The following is a 13,022-nucleotide window of genomic DNA, read 5'->3' on the forward strand; positions in this document are numbered from 1 at the left end:
ATCTTTAGAAAGAGCTGCTGCAGCTTTCACTTGTGGCACTTGCTCATCTAAGTCAAAAAGTGTTGTCCGTAGTGAGGATAGATATGATCAACTATAATTAAAGTCATTATTGGTAAATATACATATATATATATATATATTTTTTTTTTTAATAATATTGACAAAAACATCATTGTTTATTTTGCTTTTAAGTGATGTTTGATGTTAAATACCCAAAGGTGCAGTTCACCCTTGAGTTGAACTGCAATGACATGATGAAGCAAGTACGTGAAGCCAAACAACAAACACACCACCCAACTTATCAGTGTTCAACCAGTCTAAAGGTCAAATGCCAAAACCTCTATACTGGTTTTGGTCAGACAGTTCCAGTTTATGATTTATTCAACAGTAAACAATGTGGCAATCCCACACAGACTCGGCAGGTGAAGTTATTTAATTTGTAAAACAGCTCATAAAGTCAGTGGCATTTCAGACTGACAGCACTCTTTAATTAAGGAACAGGCATGGGTGGATTAACGGATTAGCGTCACAGGGACTCAGCAGCCTGTTGATGTAGTGGAGGGTTCAAGGGTGAAAGGCATTTTTCATCTTACAAAGGAGTCAAGCATTGCTTAAGCTATTTTAATAATTATGTAGAAGAAGTGGGTAAGACAAATGTTGAAGTTGATGCTTATGACTGTCATCTCTTTGTTTCCTTTTGTCTTTGAGAAGGCAGGAATATACAACACTGGAGGGAAGGCAGGACTCTTTTCCATGCGAATATTGGAAATCAAGAAAGTGACCTCTGCACCCTGAGATTTCATCATCCCAGAGCCTCTTTAATTATTTATGAGAATTCATATAAAAATAACCGTACTATGTCCTCTTGAAGCACATGGTATTGCTGTCATATAATTTTGTTTCACTGTGTTTTTTTTATTGTCAAATGATAATTTTTTGTTTAGCTTTCCATTAAAGATTAACTTCATTATCTCCCTAACATGCCTGTGTTGCTTGCAGTTTAAGCCCCCAACAGTTGGCCCCGCCTATTAAACGAAACAGCCAATAGAAATATGCGCTGAGCCTTAATCCCCACCCTCCCCATTGGTCTTCCTGCTGACCGTGAGTTTTCTGCACTCTGCCGGCTAGGAAGGTGATAGTGAATGGCTTGACGGCTCATTATGCGTAAAGGGATCCGCGCAGCCGTAATTGCGCAACGATGGCAGACTCGGCGTCCCCGGAGGACACGCTGCCCGAGGAGGAAAGGGAGTTTCAGAAGATTATTGCTTTGATCGGAGGTAAAGAGAGGATCTATTTGGTCAGCGACGCCTGTAAAAGTAAAGACGTGGTTGAGGATGAAGCCGCAATACTGCAGGAGTTCATGCGTGACATGTTCCACATCAGCAGCCTTCCGGACAGCAGTGAGCAGCGCCCTTCACCCCCCTCAGGCAGTCACGACGATACTGGAAGTGGAAACCACGCTTGCTCCAAAACAGAGACTGTTAAAAGTAATGAAATACCACTAACAGTTAGGCCCGAGGATTTGGATTTGAGAGTGAGACCGGCTGGAGAGGACACGGTGAAGGAGAAGCGGCCGGTGCGCAATGGCAACGCTCAGAAAACAGCAACGAGGGGGGCAAACATTTACAGCCTCAAGCGAGCGATAGACTCTCCGGTCATCATGTTCATCTTCAGACAGTCATTCATCAGCAAAACTTCCAACGAAGTGTGCTTAAAAGAGATTTTGAAGGACGTAAAGGCACGTACGAAACGTGCCAGAATCGCCCGACCAGCTCTGGTTGGATTAATACGCACCAGACAGGAGAGCGCCGAGACTCATCAGTGTGCGCAACTCCTGGAGCGTCTGATCCGCTCAGTATTCCACAAACATTCACCAGGGACAATATGGGTTGGCTGTTTCATTCCGAAGACAGATGACAAAATGCTCAGCATCAAGAAAAACACCTGCAAAGTTATATATTCATCTCAAACAGCAGGTGTAATAAAAGACATTTTCCATGTTCATAAAGTGGTTTTTCACGTAACCATCCAGAGCAAAACTTATTTACTCCTTGCAATTAGTGTAGCCATTGTAGACGATTGTGAAATTTAGGAAACATGCAGATTTTGTACTCAAGGACATGTCAGCGGGGCAGATGCTGGTCAACATGAAGTCTGAACCCTGCTGTCTTTAACCAAGGCACCATGCAGCTTTGAGAGCGCATAAAATATTACACAGCCAAAATGACAAAGAACATGAGAATGTCACTTTTTAAAAGGATAGGCCTACTGTACAGACATTACAAAAAGCTACAAGCTATCTAGAAAATGCCTTAGGACATGAAAAGTCACATGATGAGGCCACCATAAACATAGAGAACTCAGTAAAAGTATCTAAATGAATATAACATAGTAATTGTACAGATACCATTGTAGATAAAATACCTTTGCAGATGGTCCCTGGAAACTCACCAATGAGTACTAACAGAGCAGAAATATTACACGAACACTATAATGATTTGAATTGGTGCACCTCGTTAATGTAGGTCAATCCATGACATTCACAAGACCACATTTTTGCACACATTTTATTCCCAGGCAAGGCTGCAAAGACCCAGGAACAAAAGGAGTATTCATGAAACAAGAAAACCCTTAGATAAGCTGCCAAATTGTTAAATGCTTGTTATTGCTTTTCAGATAATACCAGGAATAGAGGGGAGCCGCTTTTCTGGCCATTCCAATGTTTGTCCTGGCCTCAGAGAAGAGGGGCTAGAGAGCAGGCCAACAGCTCTCCAACCAGCAGGCAAAGAGGTAGCAGCACCATCCCCAAAGTTCAGTCTGAATGAGATGAATACAGACGTTTTCATTCCCACAAGATCTTTTCTTTTCTGCATCCATTTCATACACCAGCTTTAGCCCTGTTCAGGGTTCACAGGCAGCTGGAGCCTATCCCAGGTTAGACAACATGGTCAAAAGGCAGGCTACACCCTGTACAGGCTGCCAGTCCATCACAAAGCCAACAGGCAGAAAGGGATATTCACACATTCACACTTTAAAGGCTTCTCTTTCTTCTCTTCAGACTTTCAGCATATACAGGATGTTGAATTTTGGGAAAACAGTGACTTACTTTTTTCAGAACTTTAGAAATTATTTTGATCCATCACCATCTGTCCTTTGACAAGTCGTAATGTATATTTAACAAGTTAACTTGGGAAATTTAGGAAATTAATTACCGAAGGTTTATTGCAAAAATAACCTCTGGAATGGATTCACCATCAGCTTGACCCTATACACAACTGTGTTATTCGTATAGTATTTATGTGAAATTGGCACTGGCACCATATTTTAAGGACTACAACATGTTGTACACTACATGCATAGAGAGCAGAGACGTAGCTGAAATTAAATAATTTTATTCATTTTATTAACACAGTAAGTAACAGCGTTTTAATTGTTTTTCAGGTGACAGTGGAAGTGTAGAGGAGGGTATTCCTTTGAAAATCAGTTCCCCTTCTGCTGGACCTCATGTGGACAAAGAGTCAGCTGGAGGAGACAGCTGATGTCATGACCTGTCGCTGCAGGCAGATCACTGTAGACAATACTGTTTTTACTGTGAAAAGATGAAGAGCCCCTCTATGTGAGATGGGGTTTCTTCATGGTGCTCGATATTCCCGCTGCTGAGCCAACGTCATTCTTGACCTGAAGGAATATGTTGTTAAATAATGAAATCTCTTGCCATCTTTCTGATTTATACATTGTACAAAAGTTAGTCACAAAGGGATTTACTGTGTACATGTAGACTGTTTACCAGAGCAATATCACATCATTTAAAACCACTCTTTTCTTCTTTTGAGAACTTTAGATAGAGAATTGTAAGTTATTACAGGTGGAGATAAGGCTTGGCTTGAAAGCTTATAGCATAAGTACTGCTTTAACATGATGCATTGCCAACTGAACAAAATGGGCCACTGCTCTATGACCCCAGAACTTCAGAAGCTCCAAAAGTCCCAGGTTTATTGTGGGTCAACTCATTTGTGCTAATTTAATTGAGGATTTGTATGGGAACATGCACCACTAACTGACATATAAGGGAACATTTTTTAATTGGTTAACAGGGGCCCAGCAGTTCATTTTTTCTTCCAGACTGCCCAGCAAGTTAATCCAGCCAATCGTGCAATGTGAATCTTTTCTTTTTTCACTGGCATTTATTAAGATTGTGTGCCTTAGATGAGTGCTATTAACAGCAGCATTATCTGCAATAGAACAGGAACAGTCTCTTTTTCACTTTTTATGTATTTATGTAGGCTACTGGATTGTCCATTCAAATAAATATGTGATGACACATTAAAACTTGCGTGTGCAGCTCTGTTAAAAGTGACATAATGCCAGTAATGGAAAAAATATTCAGATCCTTTACTTAAGTAAAAGTGGAAATACTGTGGTCTAAAAATACTCCATTACGAGTAAAAGTCAAAATGTTACTGTTTATATTATTATAGTATATTATGTTCTTTGTTTTTGTCATTAACAAATACATGTAAGAGCATTTTAATGTTGTAGTTTATCAATGTGGAGCTAATCTTAGATACTTTGGGTAGATCAATAGTATTAGTACAGCATCATAATGAGGGTTGCAAGTAATGATTATTTTCATTATCGATTAATCTGTTGATTATTTTCTCTAATAATTTATTAGTTGTTGGTCTGTAAAATTTCAGAAAATGGTGAAAAATGTTGATCACTGTTTCCCAGAGCCAAAGGTGATGTCCTCAAATGTCATGTTTTGTCCTGATCAACAGCCCACAATCCGAATATATTCAGTTTACTGTCATAGTGGACTAAAGAAACCAGAAAATGTTTGCATATAAGAAGCAGGAACTGAGAATTTTGAAAAAAAAAAAATATTACTAAAATATTCAAGACAATTAATCAAATATCAAAATAGTTTATTATGTATTTTCTGTTGATTGACTAATTTATGAATCAACTAAACTTTGCAGATTTATTTATTATATAAGTGTATCACATGTTTTTGTTATTATAATAATAATACATATTTCATTTATATAGCATCTTTCACGCGCATAACAGGTGAAAGTGCATAACAAATTTAAACAAAGAGCAAACAATTCAAACAACAGTTGGGCTATGAAAAAACATACTTACAATTATATTTATAAATATGTACATAAAATATAATATTAAAGCTGCAAGCAGAGTTGGTTGGGACCTCGCACTCTGGCCTGTCAGGATCAGATCATTTTGCTTTTTAAAAATGAGGGATATTTCTTACAAGTGTGGTGTGCTTTATTTTTGAAAGTTTGATTGACATGTGTAGTGTCATGTGTGTAGAGACAATAAGTAACTACAGCTGGACAAAAATACTCATATATTTGAATGGAGAGTGTGAGCTAACCCACACCTTTTTGAACATTTACTGCTTCTAGATAGTTTTAGATACAGACTTCATTTGAACTTTAAATGAGTCACGAGACTTTGACCAACAAATCTTGAATTTACATGTTTTTTTCTATCTTTTACGGTTTTTGAGATATTAGAGTCTGAGTTTTAAAGTCTTTTCTTGCTCCTCCTGTGATTTTATAATGAGTGTGTATTGTGGAATGTTTCACAGCACTGAGGGAGTGACATCACTAGGAGCAGTTGGAGAGGAGGATTTTAGAGTACGCTTTTTGTGAAATCTCCTCATAAATCCCATGACTTTGGCTAAATCTTACATTAAAAATCACAGTTTACAGTAGGAAATTTCGTGGCAAATCCATTGATACAGGTTTGAAAGTGGTCAGACTTGTAGTTAGACGTTAGAAGCCTCTGTTTGACACAAAGGTCATGCCTCCCCATTGTTTTACATTGTAAGGGTGATGTGGCACTGCAACTTTGAGGGCTTATAAAATCCAAACCGTTCGAGTTATTACAAAGTTTTTAGCAACTTCTTTTCAGCACAGTGTCATAAGTCACCTATTAAAGTTTGAAGCGAATACCATTAACACCCTCGGAGGAAATAGCGTTTGTTTGGTGGCCAAAATTGGTGCAAAGTCTTATTTTGAAAGGCTAATTGCGGACTTCCTGTTGGATTTAGGTCAGGGGTGTCAGCATATGATTTGTAGGTCTTGATGAGACGAATAATTGAGTTTTGGTTTGATCTCTCTACGACATCCCTACGGGCCATGGCGGCCATTTCAGTTACATAGGTGGCGCTAGAGAGCACATTTTGGCACTTTGGGGGTTAATTTTTACATTTTATCAAATTTTTCACCAGGCCTGATGTGCGTGCCAAATTTGGTGAGTTTTTGAGCATGTTTAGGGGGTCAAATTTAGAGTTTGAGTGGCATAATAATAAAGAAAGAAACAAGCAAACAAACACACGAAAAACAATAGGATCCTCGCCCTTAGGCAAGGACTACTGTTTTACAGTAGTCCTTTCTCTTTTGGGCTCGGTCCCTAATATTAAAATATGAATATATTTTTCCTTTATGTTTGTTTTTTAATCAGGCGCCAAAGAGGCCAGCCACGCCGCAGGTCCTTCAGTAGGGGACTTGCGGTAGTGGACAAAAAGAAGTTAGCAGCCGCTGCGATTGGTTCTACTGTTGTACAAATCTTTGATTTTCTTTATAAAAGCCCCTGAAATTCGCACGGAATCCCACCGTCGAAGCAGGATAATTGTGGGGTTGAGGAGGGAAAAAGGAGCCAATCATGATAACATCTGCCGGTAAGTCGTACAAAGTGGTTTTATTTTGCTAGCCGTGACTTAAACTAGCTGCCATTGATTTAGCTGAGTCACATAGCTAACTGCCAGTTAGCCGTTAGCCTGTGGATGTACATCCATGTATCAGGCGGTGATCAGAAATAAAACAGCCCAAAAATGTTTTTTTATGGAAGGAAGGGCGCCTCACAGTCTGTCTTTGGTGATGTAAAGATTAATTTAATCAGAAGAGGGCTGCAAAATTGTAGTTAACGCTAACAGTATATCGCATAGGAATCCAGCTATTCAGCTGTTCTTGGAGATCATGTTCATAACTATATGGAATGTAATGTCATGTTGTTAATTTGTGAATGATTCCTCGAAGAGGAACCTAAAGTTAAGAGATTCAAGAGGTTTTATTGTCACATGGACAGCAACACAGCAGATGACAACACTGAAGGCAGTGAAATTTGGCTTCTTCGAGCTCAAGTCAATTATATATATATATGTATGTATATATATATATATATATATATATATATATATCACTTTTCATACACAATGGCAGTTCAAGGTGCTTAAAACATCAGCATAAAAGCAATTTATCAACATGTTAAGAAATACAAAAATACAGAAACATAACAATTAATAATGACCACCAAATCAAGCGCAAAAAATAATAATACAAATAGGGAAAAAAAATTACATATAAAGGTGAAAAACAGTTGTCCAGCCACACACACAGTCAGGTAAGAAATTGGCTAGTCATAAGCCTGAGAAACAGGTTTTGTTTTAAATGTGGAAACAGTAATGACTTATCTCTAGTTCCAATAAGATTATATAATAAAACAATTTTTTTTTAAAAATACTGTAATCTTATATCCTTGCCATGTATCCTTGAAAACCTTCTACGGTTAGTGTAACATTAATTTTGCAGGACAGGTTCAGATTTGACTATATTTGACTCTGGTCTGCCTGCTCTGATGCCAAATGTTTCTAATACCCTTAATTTATTACTAAGTGGCTAACATTCTTGATTTCTAAATGTGAATGGGTTTAATTAAATATGATTGGTGTCTCAGATGCAGTATTTGAATACATCACGATTAACTTAATACATTATTTAAATTCCTTAAATTTCATCAAAGTATTATGGGTAAGGTGTTTTAGTGATTCAACTTTTAATGTTTAAGAATAATAAGAGGTATTTCAAGCTGTCACACATGCTCTGTCACTGCAACAAAATTGAGTATAGCAAGTTGCTAACATCTCTTTTTTTCTGCAGCTGGAATTATTTCGCTCCTTGATGAGGAGGAACCACAGCTCAAGGTAAGATCTGAATGCACAGAGGTTGTAGACCAGGTGCCTGAAAATGGCAAGCAACCATACAGAGAGTCTGTCATGTCATGACAAACTCTATAAGTATAGTGTGGTTTTACTTACTGGCAAAAGCACACAAGTTATAGGACCTTAAACGTTTCACAAGGAGAAAGTGGCAAAGCCATTAGCATGTATGTAATACACAAAGCAACACTTTTGCAAATGCAACCTTAACCTCTTAAAGGGGTTGCTCTTAAGCAGATTGCTTGATGTATTGTACAACCAATTGAAGAATGGTTCCTGGAGGTTTCCTGAGAAGCCTGAAAGTGTGGGATGACGTTTTCTCTATCAGGTCCGGTAGACTCTTTGAGATTGATCTGTCTGTCCTCCATACGTCTCATTGCTTTGATTTTGTATGCAAGATGAGCCACGAAGGCTGAAACCAAGAGGCTGCCATCTCTGCCCGTGTCTCTGATTGTGTCATGAAAGCAATGCAAGCTTCAGATTTTCTAATCATGGTTGTGGTCAGTTACAACTCTATTAATGTGGGACTTGTGTGATAATTACACCCAGTTTGAAGCTCAGTACTGACAACATCCTGAACACATGAGCACGGCTTATGAGAGATCTTTAACTCTTTCATGTAATTAAGTTTTACTGTTAACACAAAACATATATATTTTAATGCAACATCTCTTTGTTTTACTTGCAGGAGTTTGCTTTGCAAAAGCTAGACTTCCTTGTGAATGACTTCTGGGCTGAAATTTCAGGATCTGTTGACAAAATGTAAGTATCATTGATGAGTTCAGGAAGTAGATCTGACATAAGAATTTTATATTGAGCAGTAAACCGTTGCAATGCTGAATGTTTATCTGATGACTATAATTGAGTAGGAGGTTTTTTTTAAGCAAATCTGAGTCTCCTTGTGTCAGAGTTTACTGCTCTGTGACAGAAACCACTCTGTTGGTCATAAAAATGGTCATTTTGATTTGAACATTGATTTTACTTCCAGTAGTAATACATAGTCTTTCTGGTGTACTTCAGTCTTTTTCATCTATATGTTTTATACTCACAGCGAGGTCCTGTATGAGGATGAGACATTTCGTAGCAGAGAATTTGCTGCCCTGGTGGCCTCTAAGGTTTTCTACCACCTTGGAGCCTTTGAGGAGTCTCTGAACTATGCTCTTGGTGCTGGAGATCTCTTCAATGTCACAGATGACTCAGAATATGTGGAGACCATCATTGGTGAGTGATAAAACACTTAATCTTATTTTTCTGACTTATTTACTTCTGTAGATGTGATACTCTGTTGTTTACTTACCAATGTGAATTAAATTACTTTAAATGAAAAAAAGAAATGTCTTACTGTCAGCGTAAAGACTGACCTTTTTAGTGGAGAAAGGTGTGTAAAATAGTTTTCTGACTTGAATTATGTGACTGAATACAGAAGGGAAATGGGGCCCCACTCTTTGTCCTTTTTGTGTCTGCTACTAGCCAAATGCATTGACCACTACACCAAGTTGCGGGTGGAGAATGCTGAGCTGCCGGAGGATGAGGAGAAGAAAAGCATCGACCCCCGCCTTGAGGGCATCGTCAACAAGATGTTCCTGCGTTGCCTAAATGATCACAAGTACAAGCAGGCCATTGGCATTGCCCTGGAGACCAGGCGCCTTGACATGTTTGAGAAGACCATCTTAGAATCGGTAATTAGTTCTTATCCTTCACAGCTGACCTCAGATCAGTTTGGTTAAATACTCAACAGAATAGCTAAAGTCTTATTAAAGAGTCTGGTATACTCAACAAAATTCTGTCCTTTTCCAGAATTAAATTTGAAAAAGATCTTTTGAAAATCATTTTATTCAAAAACAGGAAATGGCCAAGAATTTGTTTTGCAGCCTGACAAAATTAGTTTCCCAGTACATTACTGGTACAGGCATAATTTTCATAGAGGAGTCCAGATTTTGAATACCGGTCTTGATTGTTCAGTGTTGAAACACAGTGACAATTTCATTTTCTTTTCCCTCTCCTTTTTTGCAGAATGATGTGAGCGGCCTCCTTGCCTACAGCCTGAAGGTGTGCATGTCCCTGATGCAGAACAAGAAGTTCCGTAACGAGGTGCTGCGAGTTCTGGTCAAGCTCTACATGAACTTGGAGAAGCCTGATTTCATCAATGTCTGTCAGGTAACCAGCAGATCCTCAAAAATACTTTTATGCATCATCGCCTTGACTAACCTGACCAAAACCTCTGTGTAATACATACATGTCTTTCTTGAGACGGGTTCTTTCCAATAACTTATTTGTTGTGTCTATTTAGTTTTCAATTGTCAAAAAAAATCTACAACATAAATCTTGATTACAGCACAAAAGGTTTGTTTTAGGACACATTTTTTAAAATTCTTTGATTGTTTGCAGTGTTGTTTTGTTTAAAAATATTTTTAGGGCTGCAACTAACTAACGATTATTTTCATTAACGACTAATCTGTCACTTTTTCGATAAATTGATTAGTTGTTTGGTTCATAAAATGTCGGAAAATGGTGAAAAATTGTCAATCACACTGTTTCTCAGAGCCCAAGGTGACATCTTTAAATGTTTTCTTTCTTGTTTTGTCCACAACAGTCCATAACCCAGAGATATTCAGTTTACTGTCAGTTTACAGAAGATAAAAGAAACAGAAAATATTCATATTTGAAAAACTGGAATCAGAGAATTTTTTTTTTCTTAAAAAATTACTCAAAACAATTTGATTACCAAAATAGTCGGTGATTAATTTGGCAACTAATCAGTTGAGTAATCGTTAAAGCTTTGAATATTCTTATTAGAACACAAAATTATCCCATAATTGGTAGTTGTAGATGGGTAGATGTCTATTTTATTGACTAAAGCTAAACAATACTTACCCTGAGCCATACCAACAGCTATACAGATGCTTAATGTGCTAGTAACAGTTGACATCGCTTTATACCGATTATGTGTATTGCTCTACTTTCACAGCACTTTCCAAAACTGTGTCAGAATTTAACATCCCTCTTTACTTTTTTTTTCTCTTCTCCCCACTCTAGTGCCTGATATTCCTGGATGACCCACAGGCTGTTAGTGACATCTTGGAAAAGCTGGTGAAGGAGGACAACCTGCTGATGGCCTATCAGATCTGCTTTGACCTGTATGAGAGTGCCAGCCAGCAGTTCCTCTCTTCTGTCATCCAGAACCTGCGAACTGTTGGAACTCCAATCCCCGCAGTCCCTGGCTCTACAAACACAGGCACTGTGCCCACACCAGACAAAGACAGGTGGGCAGGGGACGAGAACAAGGACGCACCCCGGTGTCTTAGTTCATGCCCACAAATGCTTAGGCCTGTCACACTGCAGCCAGAACAGATGGTTCTGATTTGACCTGTATTAGCTTTCTGTACTGAATTTCTGAGAGTCTGCTAAACTACATGGTGTTCAAAGATGCTTGTCCATAATTGGTAGCAAGCATGGTGCTTTTGGCAGGAAGAAAAGTAAATGTGAAGTATTATTTTGCTTAATATGTTTTGACACAGCTTCTTTAACTGATATCTGAATGAGAACAGTTCATCTAGACTTCCACCTGAGACAAAAAAGTAGATTTCCTTTGTTTTATCATTAAAATCCTCAAGCACCAAGCTGAACATGCACTCATGTATTCAGAATCTGAATATTTATTTTATGAATGAATATATGAATATTTATTAAAACTGAGCTTATTTAAGATATAACAAATAGTATATTACGTTACTTATGAAGTTGAGTACCTGTGATGATGTGACCCAACGTTGAAGAATGTTGTTTCTTGTTTGTGTTACAGTGACGCAATGGAGACAGATGACAAGGCTGGAAGCTCCCCTGCTGGAAAGCCAGCAGAAACTGTAAGCTCTTTGGATTGTTTTTGTGATACCAGGTGCTTGTCACTTTTTCTGTGTTTCAGAGCAACTTCTATTTAATTCTCTAACAATCATGTTGCTTCTCTTTGTTTTTATAGAAAGATGAGCCCAAAGACCAGAATGCCAAGATGATCAAAATCCTTAGTGGGGAGATGGCCATCGAGCTGCACCTGCAGTTCCTAATCCGAAATAACAACACAGATCTAATGATCCTCAAAAACACAAAGGTAATGCAGGCTAATGGGCCTAATGGCTTAGAGAGTATAAATGAATTAAACTACTGTTTACAGTCAGATGAGAAGCAGATTGTGCATCAGTTGATAAGAAAATTAACTGAATTTGCTCTTAACAGCTTCTGCTTCTATTTTTTTTTTTCTCCTTCACTTTAGGATGCAGTGCGAAATTCAGTGTGCCACACAGCCACGGTCATAGCCAACTCTTTCATGCACACGGGAACCACAAGTGACCAGTTTCTTAGGTAACTGTGCTGTAACAGAAAACATCACAACAGAAAAATATAGTCTGTTGCATAATTAACATTGCAAAATGTACTTACTACATGTGATTGTTAGACCAAAGTTTTTGTTTGTCCTTGTAGAGAAAACTTGGAATGGCTTGCAAGAGCCACCAACTGGGCAAAGTTCACAGCCACAGCAAGTCTGGGTGTCATCCACAAGGTAAACTTGTCACTATGATTGTAATACAGTGTGAAAAAACATAAATTGGATTTTATTTCAGATAGGCTTCATTTAATTTGAAATGTATTACGCTGTGTTTTTTAGGGTCACGAGAAAGAGGCACTTCAGTTAATGGCCACTTACCTGCCCAAAGACACCTCCCCCGGCTCTGCCTACCAGGAGGGAGGAGGCCTGTATGCTCTGGGACTCATCCATGCCAACCATGGCGGGGACATCATCGACTACCTGCTCAGTCAGCTCAAGAACGCCAGCAATGATGTGAGTTGGCTTTAAATGCTGGTTCATTGTCAAAAACATGTTTTTGTTTGAATGTGACTCACAAAATTGCTGGGTTGCAAAATTCAACGCATAATCCAATTTTTTTGAGATACCGGCAGCTAGTTTATTTCATTTTGTCAGAGTTTGAATTTATGTTGTGCTTCA

At 38.3% G+C, this 13,022-nt stretch overlaps 2 protein-coding genes across 2 annotated transcripts in view; both read left to right on the forward strand.

Annotated features, from left to right (window-relative positions):
- The first annotated feature begins 1,101 nt into the window (after window positions 1–1,101).
- Window positions 1,102–4,338, forward strand: LOC121900643 (uncharacterized protein C2orf72). The gene is made up of 3 exons (XM_042417095.1): window positions 1,102–1,976; window positions 2,677–2,790; window positions 3,442–4,338. Exons 1-3 carry the CDS (start codon window positions 1,199–1,201, stop codon window positions 3,537–3,539), a joined length of 990 nt encoding a protein of 329 aa, XP_042273029.1. The 5' UTR covers window positions 1,102–1,198; the 3' UTR covers window positions 3,540–4,338.
- Window positions 4,339–6,514: 2,176 nt separating this feature from the next.
- Window positions 6,515–13,022, forward strand: part of psmd1 (proteasome 26S subunit, non-ATPase 1) — a 42,087-nt gene continuing 35,579 nt past the window's right edge. The window contains exons 1-12 of the mRNA XM_042416941.1: window positions 6,515–6,706; window positions 7,965–8,008; window positions 8,712–8,785; window positions 9,075–9,244; window positions 9,494–9,702; window positions 10,037–10,180; window positions 11,060–11,286; window positions 11,826–11,886; window positions 12,000–12,128; window positions 12,291–12,379; window positions 12,500–12,578; window positions 12,684–12,857. Coding sequence (XP_042272875.1) covers window positions 6,691–6,706; window positions 7,965–8,008; window positions 8,712–8,785; window positions 9,075–9,244; window positions 9,494–9,702; window positions 10,037–10,180; window positions 11,060–11,286; window positions 11,826–11,886; window positions 12,000–12,128; window positions 12,291–12,379; window positions 12,500–12,578; window positions 12,684–12,857 — 1,416 coding nt within the window. The 5' untranslated portion in view covers window positions 6,515–6,690. The remainder of the gene's footprint in view (window positions 6,707–7,964; window positions 8,009–8,711; window positions 8,786–9,074; window positions 9,245–9,493; window positions 9,703–10,036; window positions 10,181–11,059; window positions 11,287–11,825; window positions 11,887–11,999; window positions 12,129–12,290; window positions 12,380–12,499; window positions 12,579–12,683; window positions 12,858–13,022) is intronic.

Source organism: Thunnus maccoyii, chromosome 7, assembly GCF_910596095.1.
Source record: "Thunnus maccoyii chromosome 7, fThuMac1.1, whole genome shotgun sequence".
NCBI lineage: Eukaryota > Metazoa > Chordata > Actinopteri > Scombriformes > Scombridae > Thunnus > Thunnus maccoyii.